At 41.6% G+C, this 22,731-nt stretch overlaps 1 protein-coding gene across 1 annotated transcript in view; it reads left to right on the plus strand.

Moving 5' to 3' along the window:
- Positions 1 to 22,731, plus strand: part of LOC122815199 (serine/threonine-protein kinase WNK1-like) — a 3,137,204-nt gene that overhangs the window by 1,848,469 nt on the left and 1,266,004 nt on the right. The window contains exon 11 of the mRNA XM_044087493.1: positions 4,291 to 5,630. Within this exon, the coding sequence (XP_043943428.1) occupies positions 4,291 to 5,630 (1,340 nt within the window). The remainder of the gene's footprint in view (positions 1 to 4,290; positions 5,631 to 22,731) is intronic.

Below are 22,731 nucleotides of genomic sequence, written 5' to 3' on the forward strand. Positions count from 1 at the left end.
AAGCAGAGAACAAAGACATTCTTCTAAAGCATCTGGCGTTTGTAAAAAGATTACTAATTGGCCTAGGGTACACAGTAAACGAAAAGAAATCAAAACTAGTGCCCTCTCAAGAGATAATATTCCTGGGTGCAAGCTTAAATACAACTGCCCAGATGGCTTATCTCATGCCAGACAAACAAAAGCAACTGACTTCTTACTTCAAGAAATTGGCAACAAAAACCCACCTGTCTGCAATGAAAATCCTGCAGGCCCTGGGTTTCTTGGCATCCTCCATTCTACTAATTCCATATGCCAGACTGCGTATGAGGAAACTACAATGGTTTCTAAAGTGTTTGGACTCAGCATTGCCACAGCCTGGACACAGTAATTGCACTCATTCCCTGCCTGCAACAGGAGTTTCGATGGTGGGCAGAAGCCTGTCACCACAACAAGGGTCTGCTATTCAGTTTACCCACAGCCAGACAGACACCGACAACGGATGAATCAGATTATGCCTGGGGGGCCCATATGGCAGAAAAATGTATTCAGGGCACATGGCCTGCAAACCAGATGCATCTTCACATCAATCAAAAAGAGATGCTAGCAGTTCAAAATGCCCTGACAGCTTTCAAGGACCTGCTTCATCCAGGACAGCTACTGATAAAGACAGACAATGCTATGGTCATGTGGTACATAAGCAAGCAGGGAGGTACACATTCCTACCCCCTCTGCAGACAAGCAATTACCTTGTGGGACACAGCATTGGCTTTTCAAGTTCACCTGCAAGCACAATTCCTGCCAGGAAAAACAAATACCCTGGCAGACGAACTAAGTAGAAACCTCATGGATCCCCACGAATGGAAACTGGATCCACAAGTCTTCAGCATGATAATAAGGAAATGGGGATGTCCAGACATAGATCTTTTTGCCTCCCCTCACAACCGACAATTGCAGAGATTTTGCACAAGGATTTATCACAAGCAAGTTTGGAAAGTGGACACCCTACCCTTCAGCTGGAAAAACCTAACAGTATATGCCTTTCCTCCACTGCCTCTCCTTCCCAGGGTACTCCTAAAGGTCAGACAAGAGAAGCCAAAAATGATACTGATTGCACCAGACTGGCCACTCCAACACTGGTACCCAGTCCTAAAGAGCTTGTCTCAAGGTCCAGCATGGATATTGCCACAAACTTCTCACTTACTGACCCAACAAAACAATCAGATCCTGCACAGCCAACTCATAACCTTAAATCTGGCAGCATGGCGGATAATGTAGCCATTCAGAACACTCCTCTTTCAAAAGCTGTTATGGATGTTATCTTGGAGGCTAGGAGGCCCAGTACCAGAAAATCTTTTGCAGAAAAATGGAAGAGATTCTGTGCTTGGAACCAGGAACAAGGCATTGACACGTGTGTACCAAATATCCCTCAGATTTTACAATACCTAACTGAGATGCTGAACAAAGGCCTTTCTTTCTCATCAATTAAGATTCATGCCTCTGCCATTTCAGCCCATTACAATATGGAACCACCTATCTTTTCTCATCCTTTAATAAGGCAGTACCTCAGAGGGGCCAGAAACATTAGGCCTCCAAGGAGAGCACCAATTCCGGCCTGGGACCTCAATTATGTTTTGGAAAAACTCGCACTGCCTCCTTTCGAGCCAGCATCAACAGCAGATATAAAATTCTTATCCTGGAAAACAGCTCTGCTCCTAGCAATAACCTCTGCAAGACGAGTCTCAGAGTTGCAAGCACTCATGGCAGTGGAACCTTTTATCATTTTTCATCCAGACAGGGTTTCTCTGAGGACAAACTCTACATTTATGCCTAAGGTGTAGTGTTCAGTGTGGCTCTCAACCAAACCATTCACTTGCCTACCTTTTATCCAAATCCACAGAACAAGGGTGAGAAAATTCTGCATTCTTTGGACATACACAGGCAGTTACGCTTCTACTTGGACAGAACTAAAGCTGTCAGAAAGACTGAGCAACTTTGTGTCATATGCTGCAGGATCACAAGGAAAGGCTATCTCAAAACAGATTATTTCTAAATGGATAGGCCATTGCATCCGTTTCTGCTATTTTCAACATGGTAAATCAGTGCCTAAGGGCATTAGGCCTCATTCCACCAGAGCAGCAGCCACTTCAGCAGCCTTCCTCAGAGGAGTACCAACCAAAGATATCTTAGAGGCTGCAACTTGGAGTTCAGTGCACACTTTCTCAAAGCACTACCACTTACCTCTTTACTCTAAGTCCAGAGCAGGCTTTGCCACTGCAGTTCTGCAGGGCCTCATAGCCTCTCCTAATCCTCTTTAGCCCAGCCACCCATCCTCAGCTTTGGGATTCAACCCAAGAGTAATGACTGCAACAGTGAAACACGATGAACATAGTACAGTTGTGAACCTACCATAAATGTAGATGTTCGAGTGTATTCACTGTTGCATTCCAGGTTACCCACCCACCATCCCCCTTCTCTTTGCTGGGGCTTATCTGCACTTCTCTATCCTATACAACCTACTTGGTGTATTTGCTTGTAGATAAAGGAAATGTTATTTTTGTGCATGCATTTTTATTGGCATATTTTTCAGCCTACCAATTTGGGGGCACCTGACATCTGGGGCAAGAAAAACTGAAGAAAATGTTGTCTGCTGCATCTTTTATACCCCTGGCGCACTGACGTCAGGGAAGAGGCGACAGCAACCGACGCCGGACTTAGACTTAGGAATTCTGGCCGACTGAGGGTAGCCTGCCAGCAAGATATAACCCAAGAGTAATGACTGCAGCAGTGAATACACTCTAACATCTACATTTATGGTAGGTACACAACTGTACTATACACACACCATGGCAAGGCAAATCCAAGCAAGGTAAAGGCAAATTCACCAGGACCTTTTCCTATTCAATGACATATTGGAATGGAATGGACTTTGAAGTGTTCTGTAGGCAGTAACTTGGTCCTCTGTGCATACCTTTACAAAGCACTACAAATTTGGATGCCTTTTCTAAATCCAGAGTAGGCTTCACTAGGACCATTCTCCAGGGGCTCCTGGACTCATCATTCCACCTCTCAGGTATGGTATGCTTTGGGAATCTACCGCTGTGCCAGTAAGGCAGTGTGTTTGCTGAACATAATACAGTTGTGCAAGTCCTACTAGTCTGTAACAATAGATGTTCGTAGAACACACTACCTTAGTGGTAGTACCCACCCACTATACCCATTTTAAGGATGTACATAGTTTGTGGTTGGAGTTGTCATTGAGTTATGCTCAGCGGCCTCTTTTGTGTGTGTGTTTTTGGTTTTAGAACAGTAGCTGTTTACAGGCTTGTGTTTTCATCTTCTCTTTTCCTTCTGGACCTTAGAAAAGAAAGGGCTCTTTCTGTGGGTCTGAAAGGCAGTTCTTGTGCTCTCATCAGGTGATTGATCCATCACACATGCAGACAAGCAGGGGGAGGTGCTCTGAGCCATGGTAGACTGTCAGAGATGTAGTAGCAGGCATTACTTCCCTTATGCCACTAAGGCAGTGTTGTTCTATGCACATCTGTTACAGCTAAGTAGGACTTACTGTACTTTTCATTTATTTTAATCAAGTAGGAGTACATTTGATTTATTTTTTCCTCTAAATTACTGGAAGCCATCTCTTTATCACGGCTTAACAGCTGTAGGATTCTTCCCAGCCACTGCTTTCCCTTCACCTTTTCTGATTGATTTTCTTTCGGATTCTCTAAATTTCGTCTTTGCTGCCATGCAGGCAATGTACTTACTAGCCAATAACTGAATTTTACCCAAAGTGACAATTTCACTAGCTGTTCTCAGTTTCTGCTTTCACACTGAGAGAGCTGAAATTAAGCTGTTGATCAGTGTGCAGCCATCTTGGAAATCTCAGTTTTGTTTTTTGTATTTTTGTCATTGTTTCTCACCTTTTCTCTCCATTTCAGTGTTGAATTTTGTAGTGCTTTAATAGAGTACTTCACCCCATTCTTTATTCCTTGTTACCGTGCTTCCCTCCAGCTTGCTTTCCTAAGCTCCCTTCTGATCATCCAGATATGCTTCACTTACCTTCCAACCCTGTGTTTGGTTAATACTTTTCATTTACTTCCAGTTTTTTTTCACCTCAACTGCCAAAATATGTATTAGTCGCATCACCCTTTAATCATCTCCACACTTCTTTTCTTCTACACTAGGTACTGTATCAGTTTGGTGATATATATATTGTAATTTACAGTCAAGTAACTAGTGTCAGAATAGTTTTGTTTAGGATATCGCACACTTTTGATGATGATTAATGTTTTTGTTGTACTTTTTCCCTTCTAGTTTCATCTCATGGAACTGGAATTTCGCTTTCTCACTCGGCATCATCTGTTAGCCTACAGCAAGCATTTGCAGAGCTTAGGCATACTCCACTTCAGGAAGGACCCAGCACGGCCCCTCCTCAGTTTAACCAGGCAGTACCACCTTTACCAGTAGTTGTACCTTCCCAAGACAGTAGTACTTTGCCTTCTGCTTCTCCTACCTTGGGTACAGTTAGTATTGCTACTGTGCCCCCCCATTTGACTCAGGCCATAGTTTCCCCATTAGCTCAGCAAACAGTTTCTGGAGTAGTTCCTGATGCCATTCATACAAGTTCAGTGCCTCCATCAATGGGTTCACAGTCAGTGGTGGGGTCTGTTGTAATTAATTCAGTTATGCCAGAACCCACTCAACAGATGACTGGAATTACTACCATTGTCAGTGATCATGTTGCATTTTCTACTGCTGTGCTGCCACAGTCTGCTCAGCAGAATATAAGTAGTCCAGTGCCTACTACACTAAGTACAGTCTCCCCTCCTATAATGTCCCCATTGGTTCATCAAATGGCTGGTTCTAATCAGACATCTGTGTCTGCACCTTCTCTTCAGTCTTTGACATCCCAAACCCAGGCTCAGCCTGTTGGGCCAGTAGCCACTCTGAATGAAATTGTTTCTTCAAGTGTGCAGCAAAGCCAGTCTGATCCTGTAGATTCAGCAGAAACTTTGCCTTTAGGCAGCACAGTGACCGTATCTCTTCCCATGTCATTACCTTTAAATTCATCGGCCGTTACCATGTCACAATTTAATGCGACTCATCCTGTTATTACTCAGTCTTTAGCTGCAGTAACACCTGTTTTATCTCAGGCATCAGGTAGTATTGTCACACCACTGCAAGCCCAGGTGCCATTACTTGGAATGCAGACAGCATCTTCAGCACCATTGGTACAGCAGACCCTTGTTCACAGCCAGCCACAGCCAGCTGTGATTCCTAATCAGCCTCACACTCATTGCAGTGAGACAGATGTAGAGGCTCAGATCAGAGCCCCAGGCATTGATGATATCAAAACTCTTGATGAAAAACTCCGCTCTCTATTCAGTGAACATGGTTCAACAGGTACTGCATATACACTTGGGCAAGCAGAAATGCCAGTGACCTCTGAAATTCCAGCTGCTTCTACAACTACTTCAACTACAGTTATGCCACCCTCAAGTCTGATGATTGGAACCACAGATGCTTCAACTGTCTCAGTGCTTGTAACACCTGGACAAACTGCTACTCCAAGTTTCATGCCTTCTGCTGCCAGTGTGCCCCCAGCAGGAAAACTGGAAACCCCATCTTCTAAACCTACTCTTGGCAGGACACTGGTATGTATATAGAGAAAGAACATGTATTTAGCTTTTTTCTGACTCCTAATATAAAACCATACAGTGTTATTTTGCCTTATAGTTACAATGTTCTTTTTTTACTTTGCTTTGTAAAATTTGCAGTTGCCATCTCACTTCTTGTCTGTTGTGTTGATACAGTTGACTCAAGTTGTTTTTGTTTGTTTTGTTTCCAGTGTAAGAAACTTGTGTATTTATTGACATTTTTATTACCTGGAAACTGACTGGGTAGGTGCCCATTTCCAGTGGGGGCATGGGGAGAAAAAGTATTACAATACATTTTATAAAAATGTTTTATTATCTTCAAAAATAATACAAAAACATCTACAGTTTAAGTAATTATACCAAATTAGACATAATGTTTTTATACAGCTTATAGGTAGTTTATAGAGAAATCAGAGATAAGTTAGTATAATATAAACAGGAGTTGCAATATGAAGTGAGAGAAAAAAACTGGGTTATGGCATATTTAGAAAGAGGATTGGGGGGGGGGATTCATTGAAGTAAGGCAGTGAGTGAAGAAGTGAGAGTAAAGAGGTGTAAGGTATGAATAAGTACTTGTTTGTATTTAGGGGGTTAGTTTATCCTGGGGTTGAGCAAGAATAGTGGCAGATTTTAGCAGGAAAGTCTTTTACAGTTTGTTTATAAAGTACTGGAAGGGGAGGATATTGACTTGATGGATGTAGGTAAGGAGTTTGAGACCTTAGCAACGTGGTGTGAGTGCAGATCCTTGCCCAGCAGATTTGATAGGTTTGTGGAAAGAGGAGTTTTTAGTCATTGGATCATAATGACTGATTGGGAAAATAGTTGTGTAGAATGGCATTTAATGTTGGACAAAGCATATGGATGTTAGATAACTTTGTAGGTGATAAGTTGTGCGTGTTAGTTTATGGGGTAGTTCTAATCATTTTAGGTTTTTGTGCTGTTATACATTGGTGGGTTCTGAAAAGGGGTATTTGGTGCAAATGTATCCACTTTTATTATAGCATTGATCAAGTTTTGATTTTTGTGATACCTTGAGGTTAGTTAGGATGGGAGCGCCATAAGTAGTGAGGGGAGGAGGTAAGTAGTAACAAGTGTAGTTTTAGTTGCATTGGTAATAGTTTTTGGCTCTGTAAAGCTTCCCTAGGTTTTGGTGATTTATTGTGCAATTGTGTATATGCAGGTCAAATTTAAGATCATCTACTACCATCCATAATACTTTACTATGAGAAGTGACTTCAGTGCTTGTATTAAGAGAGATTTAAATTTTTAATTTTCATGAGAGAGGAATTTGGAGGACAAGTAGTGTTTTTTTTTGGTTTGTTTTTTTAGGTGTTGAGCATGAGTTGTGTTACAAAGCTATGTTTCAGTGGCTGTTAAAACTTCCTGAGTAATTTTTGTAGATGTGCCAGGTTGCCAAATGTGGATGTGTGTGTGGAGTTATCTGTGTATTGTTAGGGAGGCCTGTTGTGTATATACATATACATATATGCATATACAGTCCAATGGAAAAGTATTTGCTGCCTTCCTGATTTCTTATTTTTTTGCATGTTTGTCACACTTAAATGTTTCAGATCATCAAACAAATATAAACTGTAGAGAAAGATAACCCAAGTAAACACAAAATGCAGTTTTTGTGATGATTTTATTTATTAAGGGAAAAAAAACTATCCAAACCTACATGGCCCTATATGAAAAAGTAATTGCCCCCTAAACGTAATAACTGGTTGTGCCACTCTTAGCAGCAACAACTGGAATTGAGCATTTGCAATAACTAGCAACGAGTCTTTCACATCGCTGTTGAGGAATTTTGGCCCACTCTTCTTTGCAGAATTGTTTTAATTCAGTCATATTGGAGGGTTTATCGAGCATGAACCGCCTTTTTAAGGTCATGCTACAGCATCTCAATTGGATTCAAGAATGGACTTTGACTAGGCCGCACCAAAACCTTTGTTTTGTTTTTTAAGCCATTTGGAGGTGGACTTGCTGGTGTGTTTTGGATTATTGTCCTGCTACAGAACCCAAGTGCGCTTCAGCTTGAGGTCACAAACTGATGGCCGGACATTCTCCTTCAGGATTTTTTGGTAGAGAGCAGAATTCTTTGTTTCATCAATCACAGCAAGTCGTCCAGGTCCAGAAGCAGCAAAGCAGCCCCAGACCATCACACTACCACCACCATGTTTGACTTTTGCCATGATGTTCTTTTTCTGAAATGGTGTTAATTTTACGCCAGATGTAATGGGATGCACACCTCCCAAAATTTTCAACTTTTGTTTTGTCAGTCCACAGAATATTTTCCCAAAAGTCTTCGGGATCATCAAGATATTTTTTGTCAAAAATGATGCGAGCCTTTGTTCTTTTTGGTCAGCAGTGGTTTTTGCCTTGGAACTCTGCCATGCATGCCATTTTTACCCAGTCTCTTTCTTTTGGTTAAGTCATGAACACTGACCTTAACTGAGGCAAGTGAGGCCTGCAGTTCTCTAGATGTTGTTCTGGGTTCTTTTGTGAACTCTTGGATGAGTCGTCGCTGTGCTCTTGGGGTAATTTTTGTAGGCCAACCACTCCTGGGAAGGTTCACCACTGTTCCTTGTTTTCTCCATTTGTGGATAATGGTTCTCACCGTGGTTTGCTGGAGTCCCAAAGCTTTAGAAATGGCTTTGTATCCTTTTCCAGACTGATAGATTTCAGTTACTTTGCTTCTCGTCTGTTCCAGAATTCCTTTAGATCGTTGCATGATGTCTTCCTTTTTGGGATCTTTTGGCCCACTTCATTTTCTCTGACAGGTTCTATTTAAGTGATCTCTTGATTCAACAAATCTGTCAGTAATCAGGCCTGGGTGTGGCTTGTGAAATTGAGCTCAGCTTTCCCAAAAATGTGATTAACCACAGTTGCTTCATGATTTAACAAGGGGATAATTACTTTTTGACATAGGACCATGTAGGTTTGGATAGTTTTTTTTCCTTAATAAATAAAATAATCACAGCATTTTGTGTTTACTTGGGTTATCTTTGTCTAATATTTAAATTTGTTTGATGATCTGAAACATTTAAGTCCGACAAACATGCAAAGAAATAAGAAATCTGGAAGGGGGCAAATACTTTTTCAATGCAGTGTGTGTATTTGTATATATATATATTTTTTTTATTGCAAAAAACGTTTATTCACAAGTCTGTTAGTTACTTCAAGAGAGCAGTAATAATGCCCAATTTGGGAAAATCTTTTTCTAGTAGTAGTCTAATTTTAATGTTGTTGCATTATTGCTGTATTTACTTGTTCCAAATCTTCTTGATTTTTTTTCTTAGCCATGTGACTTCCACAGAAATGAACACCAACAGTTGTGTGCTTGCAGAAAACCTATTCCCCAAAGTATTGTCACCTTAATTGCCTTGTTTTGGACACTGGGGAGAATGCCATTACTTTTTGTGTGAACACATTAAGACAGTTAATGAGAACTGCCCCACCAGGCCTGAAACTTCCAGGCATTCCTGGAGCATTAAAAATATCTTGCCACAGGTCCATAGGATACCCGCAGCTTCCCCAGCTGTACAACCATCTACTAGTTGGCTTAATTAATTTATTTATTTTACATTTGTTGACCGGGCTAGTCTAGCTGGACATATATCCATTTTCAGTAGAGGCCCGGGGAGAAAAGCTCCAAAATACAGGCAGTAAGCAAACATTTACAATAAAAAAGACAATAGCAAGCAAATGTACATAATGATACAATGGTAAGCATGAGTAATACTAAAAGAGTAAAAGAGAAAAACAGAAACAGACTAGTCAACCCAAGACCATAATTAACAACTATAAATGAAACAGCTGGTTAAAAACAGAGATTTCAGGTATGCAGGAAAGAAAGTAAGAGTAATAAAAAGAGCTGATTAGGAAGCCCCTAAATAGCCTAAAGTAAAGATGAAAGAGAGAATAGGTAAAATGTATAGAGGATTCAAAATAAGGAAGTAGCTGGTATCAGTAAGTGTGGCATTTAGAGGCAAGAAACAGGGGAGAGTGAGTGAAGTAAGAGTAAGGGGGTAGTGTTTTCAGTCAGGGTTAGCACAGGGACATAGCCAGTGGGTTTTTAGGTGCTCTTTGATATGTGTTTTAGAAAGGGATGTGGAGTCAAGGTTAGTTATTGCTTGAGGGAGTTCGTTCCAGATTTTCCGACAGAATTTGAAAATAATGAGTCACCAGCTTTATTGTAAGATTTAGTCGAGGCTACTAGTAGTTTGTTAGCAGATCGGAGTGTGGCTAGGTTTTTATAAGGGGTAATTAGTTTTGTAAGGCTAGGGGTAGCATCTGGGTAGTAAAGGGACTTATGAATGATAGTTAGTTGTTGATAGAGTAAGTGGCTATTAAGTTCTAACCAATCAAGTTGTCTGAGGTTAAGACAGTGGTGAGTTCTGAAGGGTGTAGCCATAATGAATCTAGTTATACTGTTGTAGCAGGTAGAGAGTTTGGTAATGTTATTTTTTGATAAGTTAGTATATATGGCAGAGGCATAGAAAAGAGTAGAGATCAGGTGGGTTTGGGCAATGGTTTTTCTAGCTGCTGGGGTAAGAAAGGGTTTAATTCTGTAGAGAGTACCTATTTTTTTGTTAACTGATTTGATGTTATCAATATGGTGATCAAAATTAAGACGGTTATCAATAGTAATACCTAATAGGCGAGTGGTCATGTCTGGGCTTATACAGGTGGCATTATTAGAGGAGATGGAGAAGAAAGGTGAGGAAGATTTGAGAGTAGGAGAAAAGAGAAGAAGTTTTGTTTTTTTGGGATTTAGAAGGAGGGAATGTTCCATAAACCAATTTTCAACTTTATGGAAAGCTGTTTGAGTTAGGGATTGGAGTGAGGAAACATTATTAGCAGATTAGCATTAAGTATAGAAAGTTTCTAAAAGAAAAAAATAGAGAAATGGAAAAACCCAAGAAGTTGCTTGTTAGAGTCCATTTACAGTGAGTTATAGATTTAGTGATTCTCCTCCTCCGTTTTGCATATGCAGCAGGGTGCTGGCCCCAGTAAATACCTAGTTTTGTCCTTCCAACCCATTGCTATCAGCATGTGTACCCTTAGCGCTGTTTTCCCCTTCAGAGGCAAATGGTAGGATTTTTACTTCTGTAGCAGCTTTGTCTCAGAGACTGCACTTACTCCGTTGCAGCATCAGGCATGTGCATAAAATGTCAGTCAGAAGCTAACTTCTGTAGCTTTGCAGGAATTGTTTTATCGTTGGGGAAATAATTTGAGCAGAGTGTTGGTGAGGCTTCTCAATGCTCTTCTTTGGGAGCAAGTGGTGAAACAGCAATAGGACCAACCATAACACTTCAGCAGGACAAATGTCTTACCAACCAATATCTGCCCTACTGATATCTCTCCTGTTTCTCTAGTGCCTCTGTAAAGTAGCATCTTAATGTTTCTTCTGTCTCCTCCTCAAAAAATGGGTCTTCAGATCCAACTTTGGATCCAGAACTCAGGATCCTTTCCTTATCCTTAATCCCCTCTTACCCATGAAAATACCCCAGATCTAGTTTGTTATTCCTTTGCTTCACATGTAGAACTCCATCACTCAGGCCTGGTTGTTCATTGAGGTGGTGGTAGTGATTTTCACATCATTTTTTTTTGTTTGTGATTTCTCTTTGCCTTTATCTTTTTTTTTTTTTTTTCACTCTTATTGCCATTGGAAAAAAAAAACTTTCCTTAGTTCTTCCTCCTTGTCTCAAGCCTTTGACACCTTTTTTGTTAGGTAGCTAATTGTTATATAGTTTTTCATATAGTATTTTTGATTGGAGATAGCTTTAGCATGTTATCTGCTGTTTCTCTTATATAAGATTGTTAAGGTAGTGTTTATTCACGTATTGTATTTCCCAGATGGCCGACACGCTGTCCGGGTGCAAAAAAGTATATAGCCTTTAGCCACAAGATTCCAAATCCTGACTCGAACTCAGAGTGGGTCTACTGTCTTGGAGCTGCCCATTTGGATAAGAAGTGCACTATCTGCACTCCATTTGGTACCAGGATGATCAATGAAGACAGGAACAAACATATGAAGGGACTTCTCCCTGCCGCTGTGGGAGATTGTACCAGTGTTAATCCTTTGCATCTGGACTTCCCACTCTAAGAAGCCATCTTACAGACATTTGGGAAGAAAAGTAGCAATAGATCAAGGAAGAAACCCAAGAATTCTAGGAAGTGCTCCCCAAATAGTTTTTCCTTGTCTGCTGTTTTCTTAGCTCTGACCACAAAAATCCCCAAGTCCTTGAATCTGACCCCTGACTTCTAGCTGATAGTTGTCAAATCCAGTACTCCTCTAGTGCCGCAGCCCATTTCCCCAAAGCTTCACTCTCCTTTATTGCAAGAGAAGTCTTTTCACATATTCCCCAGAACCCCATCCACAGCCTCCTTTTTGAGGTCAGTCTGGTTTGTCACAAGCCTCTCTGAAGGAAAATGTGTATTGAAGTTCCTCAGGACCAAAATACAGTTCCAAGTGCTACACAGGACTTGTTCATGCAAGATGCGAAGTCTTGGTTGTCTTTTACTCCCACCCCTTATCTGATCTGAGCATTTCCAAGTAGCTTGGATCTGGAAGGATCTTGGGGTTGAAGTGTTGGTGCTGGATCTGGGGGGGCAGGGTTTGACTGACGTTTTCAGAGCCAAGTTGAGCTGAATTCTGGAATCAAATCTGCCTTGAGCGATCGTTTTGGCTCCATATGGGTTAATTCTAGACTTCCAAGATGGTTGCACACTGAGCAACAGCTTGTTTCTAGCTCTCCCAGTGTGAAAACAGAAACTCAGCAGAGAAGGCCAGTAGACTTGTGTTTATGGGTAAATTTCAGTAACTGGCTAGTACGTGCACTGCCTGGATGCCAGGAATAAAGAAATACAGAAGACTTGGAAAAAATCAGCTACAAAAAGTGAGGAAGAAACGCTGACTGGGGAAAGTTCTGCAGCTGTTCTGCAAAAAGCAATGCAAGCTTCAAACATAACTTCTAATAACCTACAGGAAGATACAAGACAATTGCATACAGACTTAAACAAAATACTGATGGAGTATATCAACACAAACAACAAAAGGCTGGAAAAAATGGAAGAAGCTTTAAACAGATGTTCAGATGAGAAGATAAAGCTGCAAAAATCAGAGGTCGAAATGAAGAAAAGGCTAGCTGAATATGAGACTGCTCAGCAATAGATGTTTCAAAAGATAATAGAATTTGAGGACAGAGCTCATAGGGAAAACCTGAGATTTTCAGCTATGCCAGAGAAGCTGGAAGGAACATACTGCATTAATTTTATGAAGGCACAAATAAGCAACTGGACTGGTAATCAACAACAAGAGTTCAGTTGAGAGGGCACATTGTGTGTATGCTCCAAACGAAGCTGTAAAAAAGCAACCTAGACCATTGATAGTAAGGATGCAGTCCTACCAGCAAAAAGAGTTTATTCTGACAAAACATTGACAGAAGGACAATGTGGAGAATGGCAACTCATTGTACATCAGGTAGAAGAGAAGTAAATTCATTTCACTATTCGGGGAATATCGAGATGCAGGTGTGTGATTTAAACTGCTGTACCCAGCTGTCTTTAAGGTATTCTTCCCTAGAGGGGCAAAATCATTTTTTGATGAAGTGCATGCTAAGGAGGAAATTGAAAAGCTTGTCCAACAAAAAGTGAGCTGTGAGACTGGGGAGATTCTGCTTCTTGTTCATCTGGTAAGGAGGACCACAGAGAGACTGTATCTGTGAAACCACCTCTAGTATTTCAGTGGAAAATTATGGCGAGAAGGAAGAGAGCATGAGAGTTGACTAGAAGAAGTGAGCATACATTGGAAATGAAGCAGAGACCGGATTTGGGCAATGGAGAACAGTATTAAAACCAGTAACACAGTGTGGGATTACAATGTAATGATTATGTTTGTGAACTATGACAGTACAAGAAAATCTGGTAATATTGGACTTTTTCAAAATTTCTTGGATTTGACGGGGACTTCAAAGTAGATGCCCTACTTCATGTCATTAATGTTCAGAAAAATGCTTTGGGGAGGGGAAGAGAGGGAGAAAGCTAACTGTTAGTAAAGAAAACCTTTATTTTCTTAATCGTGTTATATTTGTAGTGTATGGTTTTCTTTGCATGCTATTTGTAAATGTAATGGGGGTTGTAAACAGGTGGTGCTGTTTTTCTTTCTTCCGTCTTCTCTCATACAGTTTTAAGAAGTATAGGCAATGCAATGCAATAAAAAAGCCTGATTAAAAAGGTATGACAAAGTTAAAATTAATGAGAATTTTTCATTCTTGCATAGAGAAATAACTATTAAAGACCTTAGATTGATTAGTTTTAAGAGCGAGCAAGTAAATGAAAAAAAATTGTTGAATATTATGTGGCTTTTTTTCCTAGGAAATGCATGTATACTTTGCAGTAATTCTGCAGCTGGTCTTAAGGTTTCCATGGAAACAGTCTGATAAAGTGGCTGTTCTGTTCTCATTTCTCCATGGAGGCAATCTGATAAAGAGAAACTGGAGACCGTCTGGTGGAAGTGGATTGGCTGAGGGAAAAGAAAAAAAGGAGAGAAATTGGCTAGGGCATGATGTTCTCTGAAAGCAGTTGGGTTTTCCCAGCTGAGAGGGTTTTAAAGATAAGACAAAACCAATTAGACCTGAAGTGAAGTTTTCTCAGTTTTTGAAGCAAAATGGAGATGGTAATATAAACAAGTGTTTTTTTCTCTCTTCTCTCTTTTTCTTTGTTCAGTTTTAAGGAATGTAGGCACTGCAATGTAAAAAAAAAAGGGGGGGGGAGAGAATAGAAGTGAGGGAGAGAGAGGAAAGGTCTTGTTAAGAGAGTATGACAAAAGAAAAGTCAGTGTGCCTTTTCCATGCTTGCATAGGGAAATGACTGGGTTAAGACTCCTAGACATTATCCAGTAACAAGTTTATTACAAATCATGTAAATGAAAAGAATATTGAATATTATAAGGCTTTTTTCTAGTAAACAAGGTACCCTTAGCAGTTTTGTGTCTGGTTTGCATGTCATTATAAGACAATTTGATGAAGAGAAATGGCTTGAGGAAAGTATTTACTTGAAAGCATTCAAGTGTTTTCTCAGCTGGAAGAGCTATAAAGATAGACAAAATCAAATGGCACTTACTAATAGCACAGGCTGTGCCATGCGTCTTAGCATGACTAACCATTCTTTTTGGTTAACTGTAGCCTGTGTGTGTGGCTATCAACTTAGACCTTTTGTTCTTATAAGGAAGCAAAAGCTTTGATATTTGAAGATGTACATAGTTTTGTGTGTTATTAAGCTATAGGTTTTCTGTTTGAGGGCTTTCAAAAAACGGTATTTAAGATGTGGCATAGGCTGAACTGGATATGACAAGAAACTGTATAAAAGACCAACCTGGTGAACTGTATAAAAGACCAACCTGCTGAGCTGTATATGCATGTAACATATAAAAGTTGGAACTAGACATTTAACAAAAAAGTTATACATAAAAGGTAGTAATAGTAGCTATATACGAACATGATGCTTTATGTAATGTCTTTCAATCTGAATGGTCTTGCAGATATAAAAAAAAGAGTAGTGAACTATATTAAGAAATGTAGAGTGCAAATAGCTATGCTACAGGAGATGCACCTAGAAAGAACTGAACATGTGAATTTAATAGAGAGGTTTTCAGGGTGGTTATTCAGAAGAATATCTGGGCCAAAGGAAAAGAGGAGTACTTTAATTGCAAGAGGAACTCCATTAGTGATAGAAGAAGAAAAAAAAAGATAATAATGGAAGATATATAGTACTAACGGGCTACTGGCAAGGGAAGAGGATTACACTGGCATGCATTTACATTCTACTTAAAACTGCTATAATGGAACTTAAGAAAATTCTGGGAGAAATAATTACCTTTCAGCAAGGAATATTACTTATAGGTGGAGACTGGAATTTGGTTTGCAACAGTAAAAATGTGTCTGGGGGTCCTAGAAGGAAAAGAAAACAAAGGAGGCTAGATCTTTTAAGAAATGTATGAAAATATGTGGTGCGGAAGATGTGAATTAAGTAGTAGGAGTTCGTAGTGAATTTACATATTATTCTTCAAGATACAAAAAGTGGGCTAGGCTACATAGAATTTGTCTCACAAGAACATGTGCATTTAATTGAAGGTCTTGAAACACACTCAATAACTATTTTAGATCCTGCACTAATAACTAAAATAAAAATGGAAGGTAATGAAATAAAAATGAGATACTGGCGCCTAAGATACAAGTAATTAAAATATTTTTAGTCCCTTTAGTCTTATATACAGTGCATATTTTTATCAACCAGAGGAGATGCTGTGGATAACAATTAAAAAAGAGTTGAAGGATTTTAGCTGGGAAGGGAAGAGAGCAAGGGTCAAGTGGGGTAAGTTGATTCTTCCAGTAGAACAAGGTGGACTAGGATTACCCAATTTGAGGGGTATTTTAGAGCAACACAGTTAAAGCTCTCATACATAGCACAAGCAGAAAACTGTAATTCAAAGTGGAAAGGAATGATGATGCAAGGGGGAAGTTCAAGAAATAAGGAGAGATTGGGATTTTGGATGCAGACTTTTTTGGAGAACAACAGAAATCATACAGAGTATTATATTCATAAAATAGCAGGGAGTATTCTAAGAACTAAACCAGCATGAGATTGGAGAAAAGAGATTCTGGCAATAGGGATGGCTGTGGTTATGGATACAGGTAATAGGCAAGAGCAGGCTGGAATTTATTGGAGAAAACTGGCAAAGGAATCAAGGTATAGAGAGCAAATAACTAGAAAGGGAAAGGTAATAGGGAAGAGGCCAATAATGTATTTGGACTACAGGTTAGAGATTGCCTTCCCTGTCAAGGATTGAGTAGAGGCAAAGAAATAGGGTTCCTAAATGAAAGACTAGCACTGGTAGAGTTTTTAATAAAATGTAGAATAGAAGCTGCTCTTAAAAAAATGAATAATTCGAGCATGTAAAATATTGCATGATAATTACAAGAATCAATCACAGGAGCTTAGAAAAAAATTGGGAGGAGAGATTGTATAAGCAATTCACAAAGAGACAATGGGGGCGATATATGTATATTTACCAAATATGCAACAAAGTCCAGAAGATTTAGGATCTTTGCCTGGAAGTGTTTACACAGGTATTTTATACCCCAAGTAGTAGACTCCAAAGAATTTTTGCTGAGGTGGTTAACAAATGGAGGTGTGTCAGGCAAGAAAGAGTAGGCTTGGGAACATGTGTTTGGAGTGTAGTGAGCTGGCAGATTTGAGAGATTCCCTGCAGACAATTCTGTCGGAGATGCAGGGTGAGTGGATTGGATTGACTGGGGAGATGTTTGTTTGAGCTGTGATACAGAATCAGAATTGCCTGGACATAGTAAAGCCTTACTGAGTCTAATTATGGTGGCTGCCAAAAAAGCAATTACTAGAAAATGGAAATCAAAGTCTAGACCAATTTTACTAGTAGTTGTGAATGTAGTAACATATATAAAACAATTGGAATTGGGATCTTTAGAAAAAGGACAGAGCAAACCACATAGGAAAAATGGGAATTGTGGGAACAATATATACAGAGAAGGAATGAGATTTGAGAGGCAGGATTTAAATGAGCCATATAATGCTTCACTGACTGACTGGATAGATTATAAGTGATGTATAACGTTTGTAACTATAGTTGTTTCAATGGTGTCTGTGATGTATAATGTTTGCAACTAAAGTGGTGTCACTGTTTGTTTTTCATTTATATAAATGTAAGCTTGACTATATAATTTAATGAAAATGTTTAAAAAAAATAAGTATAGAGAAAAAGCATACAGGTTGATTCTAGATTCCACCTCAGCTTCAACATTCAGTGCCATCGAGAGTGCATTATTCCTGTCTGATGAATGAACTTCTCTTTCTCACTCTGCTCCTCCCAGCCCCTATCAATTCCCAGTGGGTCCTGATGCTCCAGTGCCTACTACATTAAGTATAGTTTTCCCTTCTATGATGTCCCTATTGGCTCATCAAATGAGAGGTTCTAATCAGACATCTGTCTCTGCACCTTCTCTTCAGTCTTTAACATGCCAGACCCAGGCTCAGCCTGGTGGGCCAGTAGCCACTCTGACTGAAATTTTTTTTTAAGTGTGCAGCAAATCCAGTCTGATCCTGCAGAGCCAGCAGAAACTTTGCCTTTTGGCAGCACAGTGACAGTGCATCTTCCCATGTCATTACCTTTAAATTCAACAGCTGTTACTATTTTACAACTTAATGTTACTCATGATGTTATTACTCAGTCTGTAGCTGCAGTAGCACCTGTTTTATCTCCGGTATCAAGTAGTATTGCCACACCACTGCAAGCCCAGGTGCCGTTACTTGGAATAAGACCGTATCTTCAGAACTATTGGTACAGCAGATCCTTGTTCACCATCAGCTGTGGTTCCTACTCAGCCTCACATACATTGCAGTGAAACAGATGTAGAGGCTCATATCAGAGTTCCAGGGCCAGGACTCCTTGCTCCACCTTTGTTTCTCAACTGGGATTTAACAGTGAATCCACACAAGTCCAAACTTCTTCCAGTTCAGACAGTAGAATTTATAGGTTGTCGCCTTAATGTGAGATGCCAGATTAAAAGACTTCCAGAGAACAGGTTGGCCACCCTAAACACTCGGGTTTTAGAAGACCTTTCCTGCCAGAGGCCAACAGTGAAACTGATCCTTCATCTCTTGGGATCAGTGGTTGCTTAAATTACCCTGGTTCTTCTAGACAAATATCACATGACATCTACCCATGAATTTCCAGGTTTCTCTGACAAACATTTGCTGAATGCACATATGCTTGTGGCTCAGTTCCCCAAAAGTAACCCTAGGTCACTCCTGTTATCTTTATCCTTCCTAGGCTACTGTGACTATGGATGCCTCAGAACTTGTGGGTGGGGCGGTACATGGAAAGGACTGTCCAAGGCACATAGTCCCCTTCCAAAGCCAGTATTCATATCAGTTTACTGGATATGAGGGCAGTCTTCCTAGCATTGCAGGCTTTTCAGTGCTCCCTTTCTCTAGGTGTGATATCCATTTAGGTGAACAACATATGGGTTGTCTGGTGCATGAAGAAGCAGAGGCAGACATGCTCCTACCCCTTATGTCAAGAAGTGATGAGAATTTGGCAGTGGAGATAGAGATCTCTTCTGACCGTTTTCTGTTAGCAACACACATCCTGGGAAAATTCATGTTCTAGTGGACAGGTTGAGCTGGTCTATCCTTATACCTCACAAGTGGTCCTTCAATCCAATGGACGCAGAGTACATTTTCTGCTGCTGAGGTCAACTGTGCTCTGATCTCTGCCTCCCCTTTCAACACAAAGTGCAGTAGGAACTTTGCACTGATCCCCCAGGAGAGAGTCACAGGGCGATGCTCTGACCCACATTTAGCCTCCCCGGGCTCCTATATGCTTTTCCTCCTACTCCTCTCATCCTGAAATTCTCACAGAAAGCTTGGGGGGGGGGAAGGTCATGGTCATCCTCCTTGCCCCCTTTTTGACTCAGCAAGCGTAGTTTACCTTCCTGTAGCCTCATCTGATGGACCCTTCTTGGGTGCTGGATCCCAGTCCAGCTCATCTATCTCACCTGGACATTCAAGCCCGCAAGTTAACCACTTTATTTCTCCACTTCCAGTGCTGGCTAGTCACTGTAGGCTTTCCTCACAAATAATCCACGTTCTTTCTTCATCCCAAAGACCATCTACCGAAAGGATTTATAAAAGCAAGTGGAAAAGATTTTCTGTTTGGGCCTTCTGTAGGAATCTGAATCCTTTCTGTGCTCTTCTTCCAGCCATTTTAGTTTTTTTCTTTGGATTCCCTGTTTCATCATTGGGCCAGCTACTCTAATATTAGAGTCCAGTTAGCAGCCATTTCCAGCTTTCATGTAGAAGAAAATGGGTCTATGTTAAATCATCGAACGCTTAAAAAAGCGAACAATGATTTATCAAACCCATGTAAGCAAAAGCTTACAATATCAAATGCTTAGAACAGTGATTTTTTTCCAAGGGAAAAAAATCGCTGTTCCACCAAAAAAAATTTAAAACATTACATAAAGTGGGGGGCTTTGCCCCACACAACCTCTGTACTTAAATATACCAACTCCGAGTTCGGACTACAGTGACAAAACAGCAAAGTAACTGAAGAGGCCAAGCAATTTCTTTCCCAGGGAAAGAATTTGCTTATATGCCGTTTTGCTATTTTGCTTTTTTGTGCTTTCAAGTTCGATCAAGATGCATTCAAAAGAATGCGTCTTTGATCATTTAATGGGAACCCAAAGAAAACCAGTCTTCTGTTGCTTTCCTTAACTTGTCCAAGTTTTTCAAAGGGGTACTTTCCTTCTCAGAGCTACTCTAAAGGATCCTACTCCTCCTTGGGACATCACCATTATATTACAAGCTCTAGTTATAAGCCTCCCTTTGAAACAGCAGCCAAGGTGCACCTCAGATTTCTGGCTTGGAAAAATGTTATTTCTGGTGTCAGTTTTGCATAGAGTATGGGAGTTGCAGGACCTTCCTAGCAAGTCTCCTTACCTGATCTTCCACAAAGATAGCCACTGTGAATTAACCCATCCTGTATTCCAAAGGTTGCTACAGCGGCTTTGCTTATTTTCTCAATCTTTCAATTTTCTTCCCTAATTTTGCCAGTAAAGGGGTGTACATGCTTCATTTGCTGGAAGTGCGTAGTCTGCTTCATTTTTGTCTTCATCATACAACAAAAATTAAAAAGTCAGATTGGCTGATGTTCTTTGAAGTCAATGCTGCATAAGGCTGAAGACAACAATCATCCTGATTTCCAGATTCTTTACATTATCACCAGCCAACGTACATCCAAAGACTTGATCTCAAGGGTTTATCGGTGCCGACGTCGGCTCCGTCCACAGGTTTCGGTACTCTGGTTTCCTCTGTTGGGCCCGAGGGGGATACTTTGGGACATCTGTCGGTTCCGAGCCTCCCCCTCGATGCTTCGGCTCGGGGAATCCTGGTCATGGCCTCTGAGACCGGTTGGTCCTCGGATTCGGGGGGACCCGCCTTCGAGGCCATGAGGACCGCACTGGCCAGATCTTCAGTTATATCACCCAGATTGGTCATTCCATCCCCTTCCACCCCAGCTAGAGCTTCTGATGCCCCCCCTATCCATAGATAGCAGAGCCCAAAGGTCTGGGGATACCCCCATGAGCGGTCCCCAACTTTCTGAGGGTCCCTCAGAGTCCGTGCCTGAGGAGCCCCCCAGAAAGAAGTTGTGCAAGAGGAAGCACATAGACTCCCAGGACGAGTCTCTCACTTCTGATACCGACCTTGAGGAGTCAGAGGGGTCCCCCAAGTCGTCCTCTGATGACGTCGCTTTCTTCGACATCCTGGAGATATTGAGACAGAGAGGTGACTGGCCGTCCAAAACCCCCTCTGAGGAGGAGTCAGTATTCCTCAAGGCCTTTGGGGCTCAACCCTCCGCCTCCTGGGTGTCTCCACCCTTTGATGAACTCCTGGATTTAATTTGTCGAAGGGTGTGGGAGAATCCTGATTCGGTGGAACCTGTGCCCAGAAGGCCCAGTAAATTTCTTTCTGCCCCCCCCCCGGGAAAGAGTTTCTGTCCAAAGGGGTTTCTGTAGATGCCATGGTGGTGGCGGCGGCCACACAGCAGGCAGTAGCCAAGTCTTCTTCCTCCGTCCATCCTCCTAACAAGGAGTCCAGGAGCATGGACCGGTACGGGAAGCGTACCCTTTTGTCAGCGACCTTCACCCTGCGGTCGCTGAACTATCTTTGTCATTTTACTCGGCTCCAGAGAGATCTCCTCAAGGAGTTAGGAGATACTCTAGCGGGTAACGTACCTGAGGCGTTGGCGCACACGGTTAACGCCCAGGTGTCTACCCTCAATTCAGTTGTCAACTCGTCCATGAGGCTCATTTCGTATGCAGCCGAGGGGGCGAGTAGGGCAGCTAGTTCAGGAGTAGCCCTCAGGAGGCAAGCCTTGGATGTGCCTGTGTCACTTCGCGGAGGCCTTCAAGTCTTCCTTCACTAACGCCCCCTTTGATGGGTCCTCACTTTTTGGGACCAAAGTGAAAGACACCCTCACCAGATACGAGCAAGAGGGAAAGACCCTGTCTGCCATAGGGGTCCGTTTTTCCCTTCCCACTAGGCCTTACCCCAAGGCTCAGAGAAGAGGGAAGATGTGGTTCAAGAAATCACAGAAGTCTTTCCCTGCCGCACAAGGTGAACCCCCCCTCCAGAAGCAGAGGAGGGGGAGGTTATTCTGGAAGACGCTACCCTAGAGGCAGAGGAGGCCCCACACAACTCGTGAGACCGTAATTCCTTTTGTGGTTCCTCTTACCATCGTTTCTGATGTGTTGCCCGACTGTGCTATTCTGGAGCCAGTCGGGGGCCGCATTTCTTTGTACCTGGAAGCCTGGGAAAGCATCACCCAGGATAGATGGGTGCTATGAATAGTTTCCGGAGGTTATACCATTCCCTTTTTGTCAGATCCCCGTCCAGTCAGGAGAATCCCAGACGGTCCACCCAGTCAAAGGGATCATGCAGCATTAGAAGTCTCAAAGCTGCTAAAGAAAGGAGTCATCCAACCTGTCCCCTCAGACCAAATCGGATTAGGGACTTACTCAAGACTCTCTTTGGTGCCGAAAAGAACAGGGGACCTGAGACCCATTCTAGATCTCAGACGAGTAAACCACTACGTTCTGAAGTCCAAGTTCCGAATGGTCACCCTTCAGTCCATTTTCCCACTGCTGGGAAAAGAAGTGTGGATGTGCTCCATCGACCTCAAGGATGCTTACTACCATATCAAAATGGACAGGGCATTTAGGAGTCACTTACGCTTCCGGCTGGGAGCCAGTCATTTTCAGTTTCGTGCCCTGCCCTTTGGTCTCACCGCAGCCCTCAGGGTGTTCACCAAGTGCTTGGCGGTGGTGACAGCTCACTTGAGACGGCAAGGATTCCAAGTGTTTCCATACCTGGACGACTGGCTCCTCACTGCCCCCACCAGGCATCTTCTCATCTGGGCCAGGGATGCTACCATTACCCTCTGTCAACAACTAGGAATTACCTTGAACTGGGAAAAATCTGCCTTGCTGCCCTCACAGCG

Source organism: Protopterus annectens, chromosome 11.part0 (genome assembly GCF_019279795.1).
Source record: "Protopterus annectens isolate FY-2018-M chromosome 11.part0, PAN1.0, whole genome shotgun sequence".
NCBI lineage: Eukaryota > Metazoa > Chordata > Ceratodontiformes > Protopteridae > Protopterus > Protopterus annectens.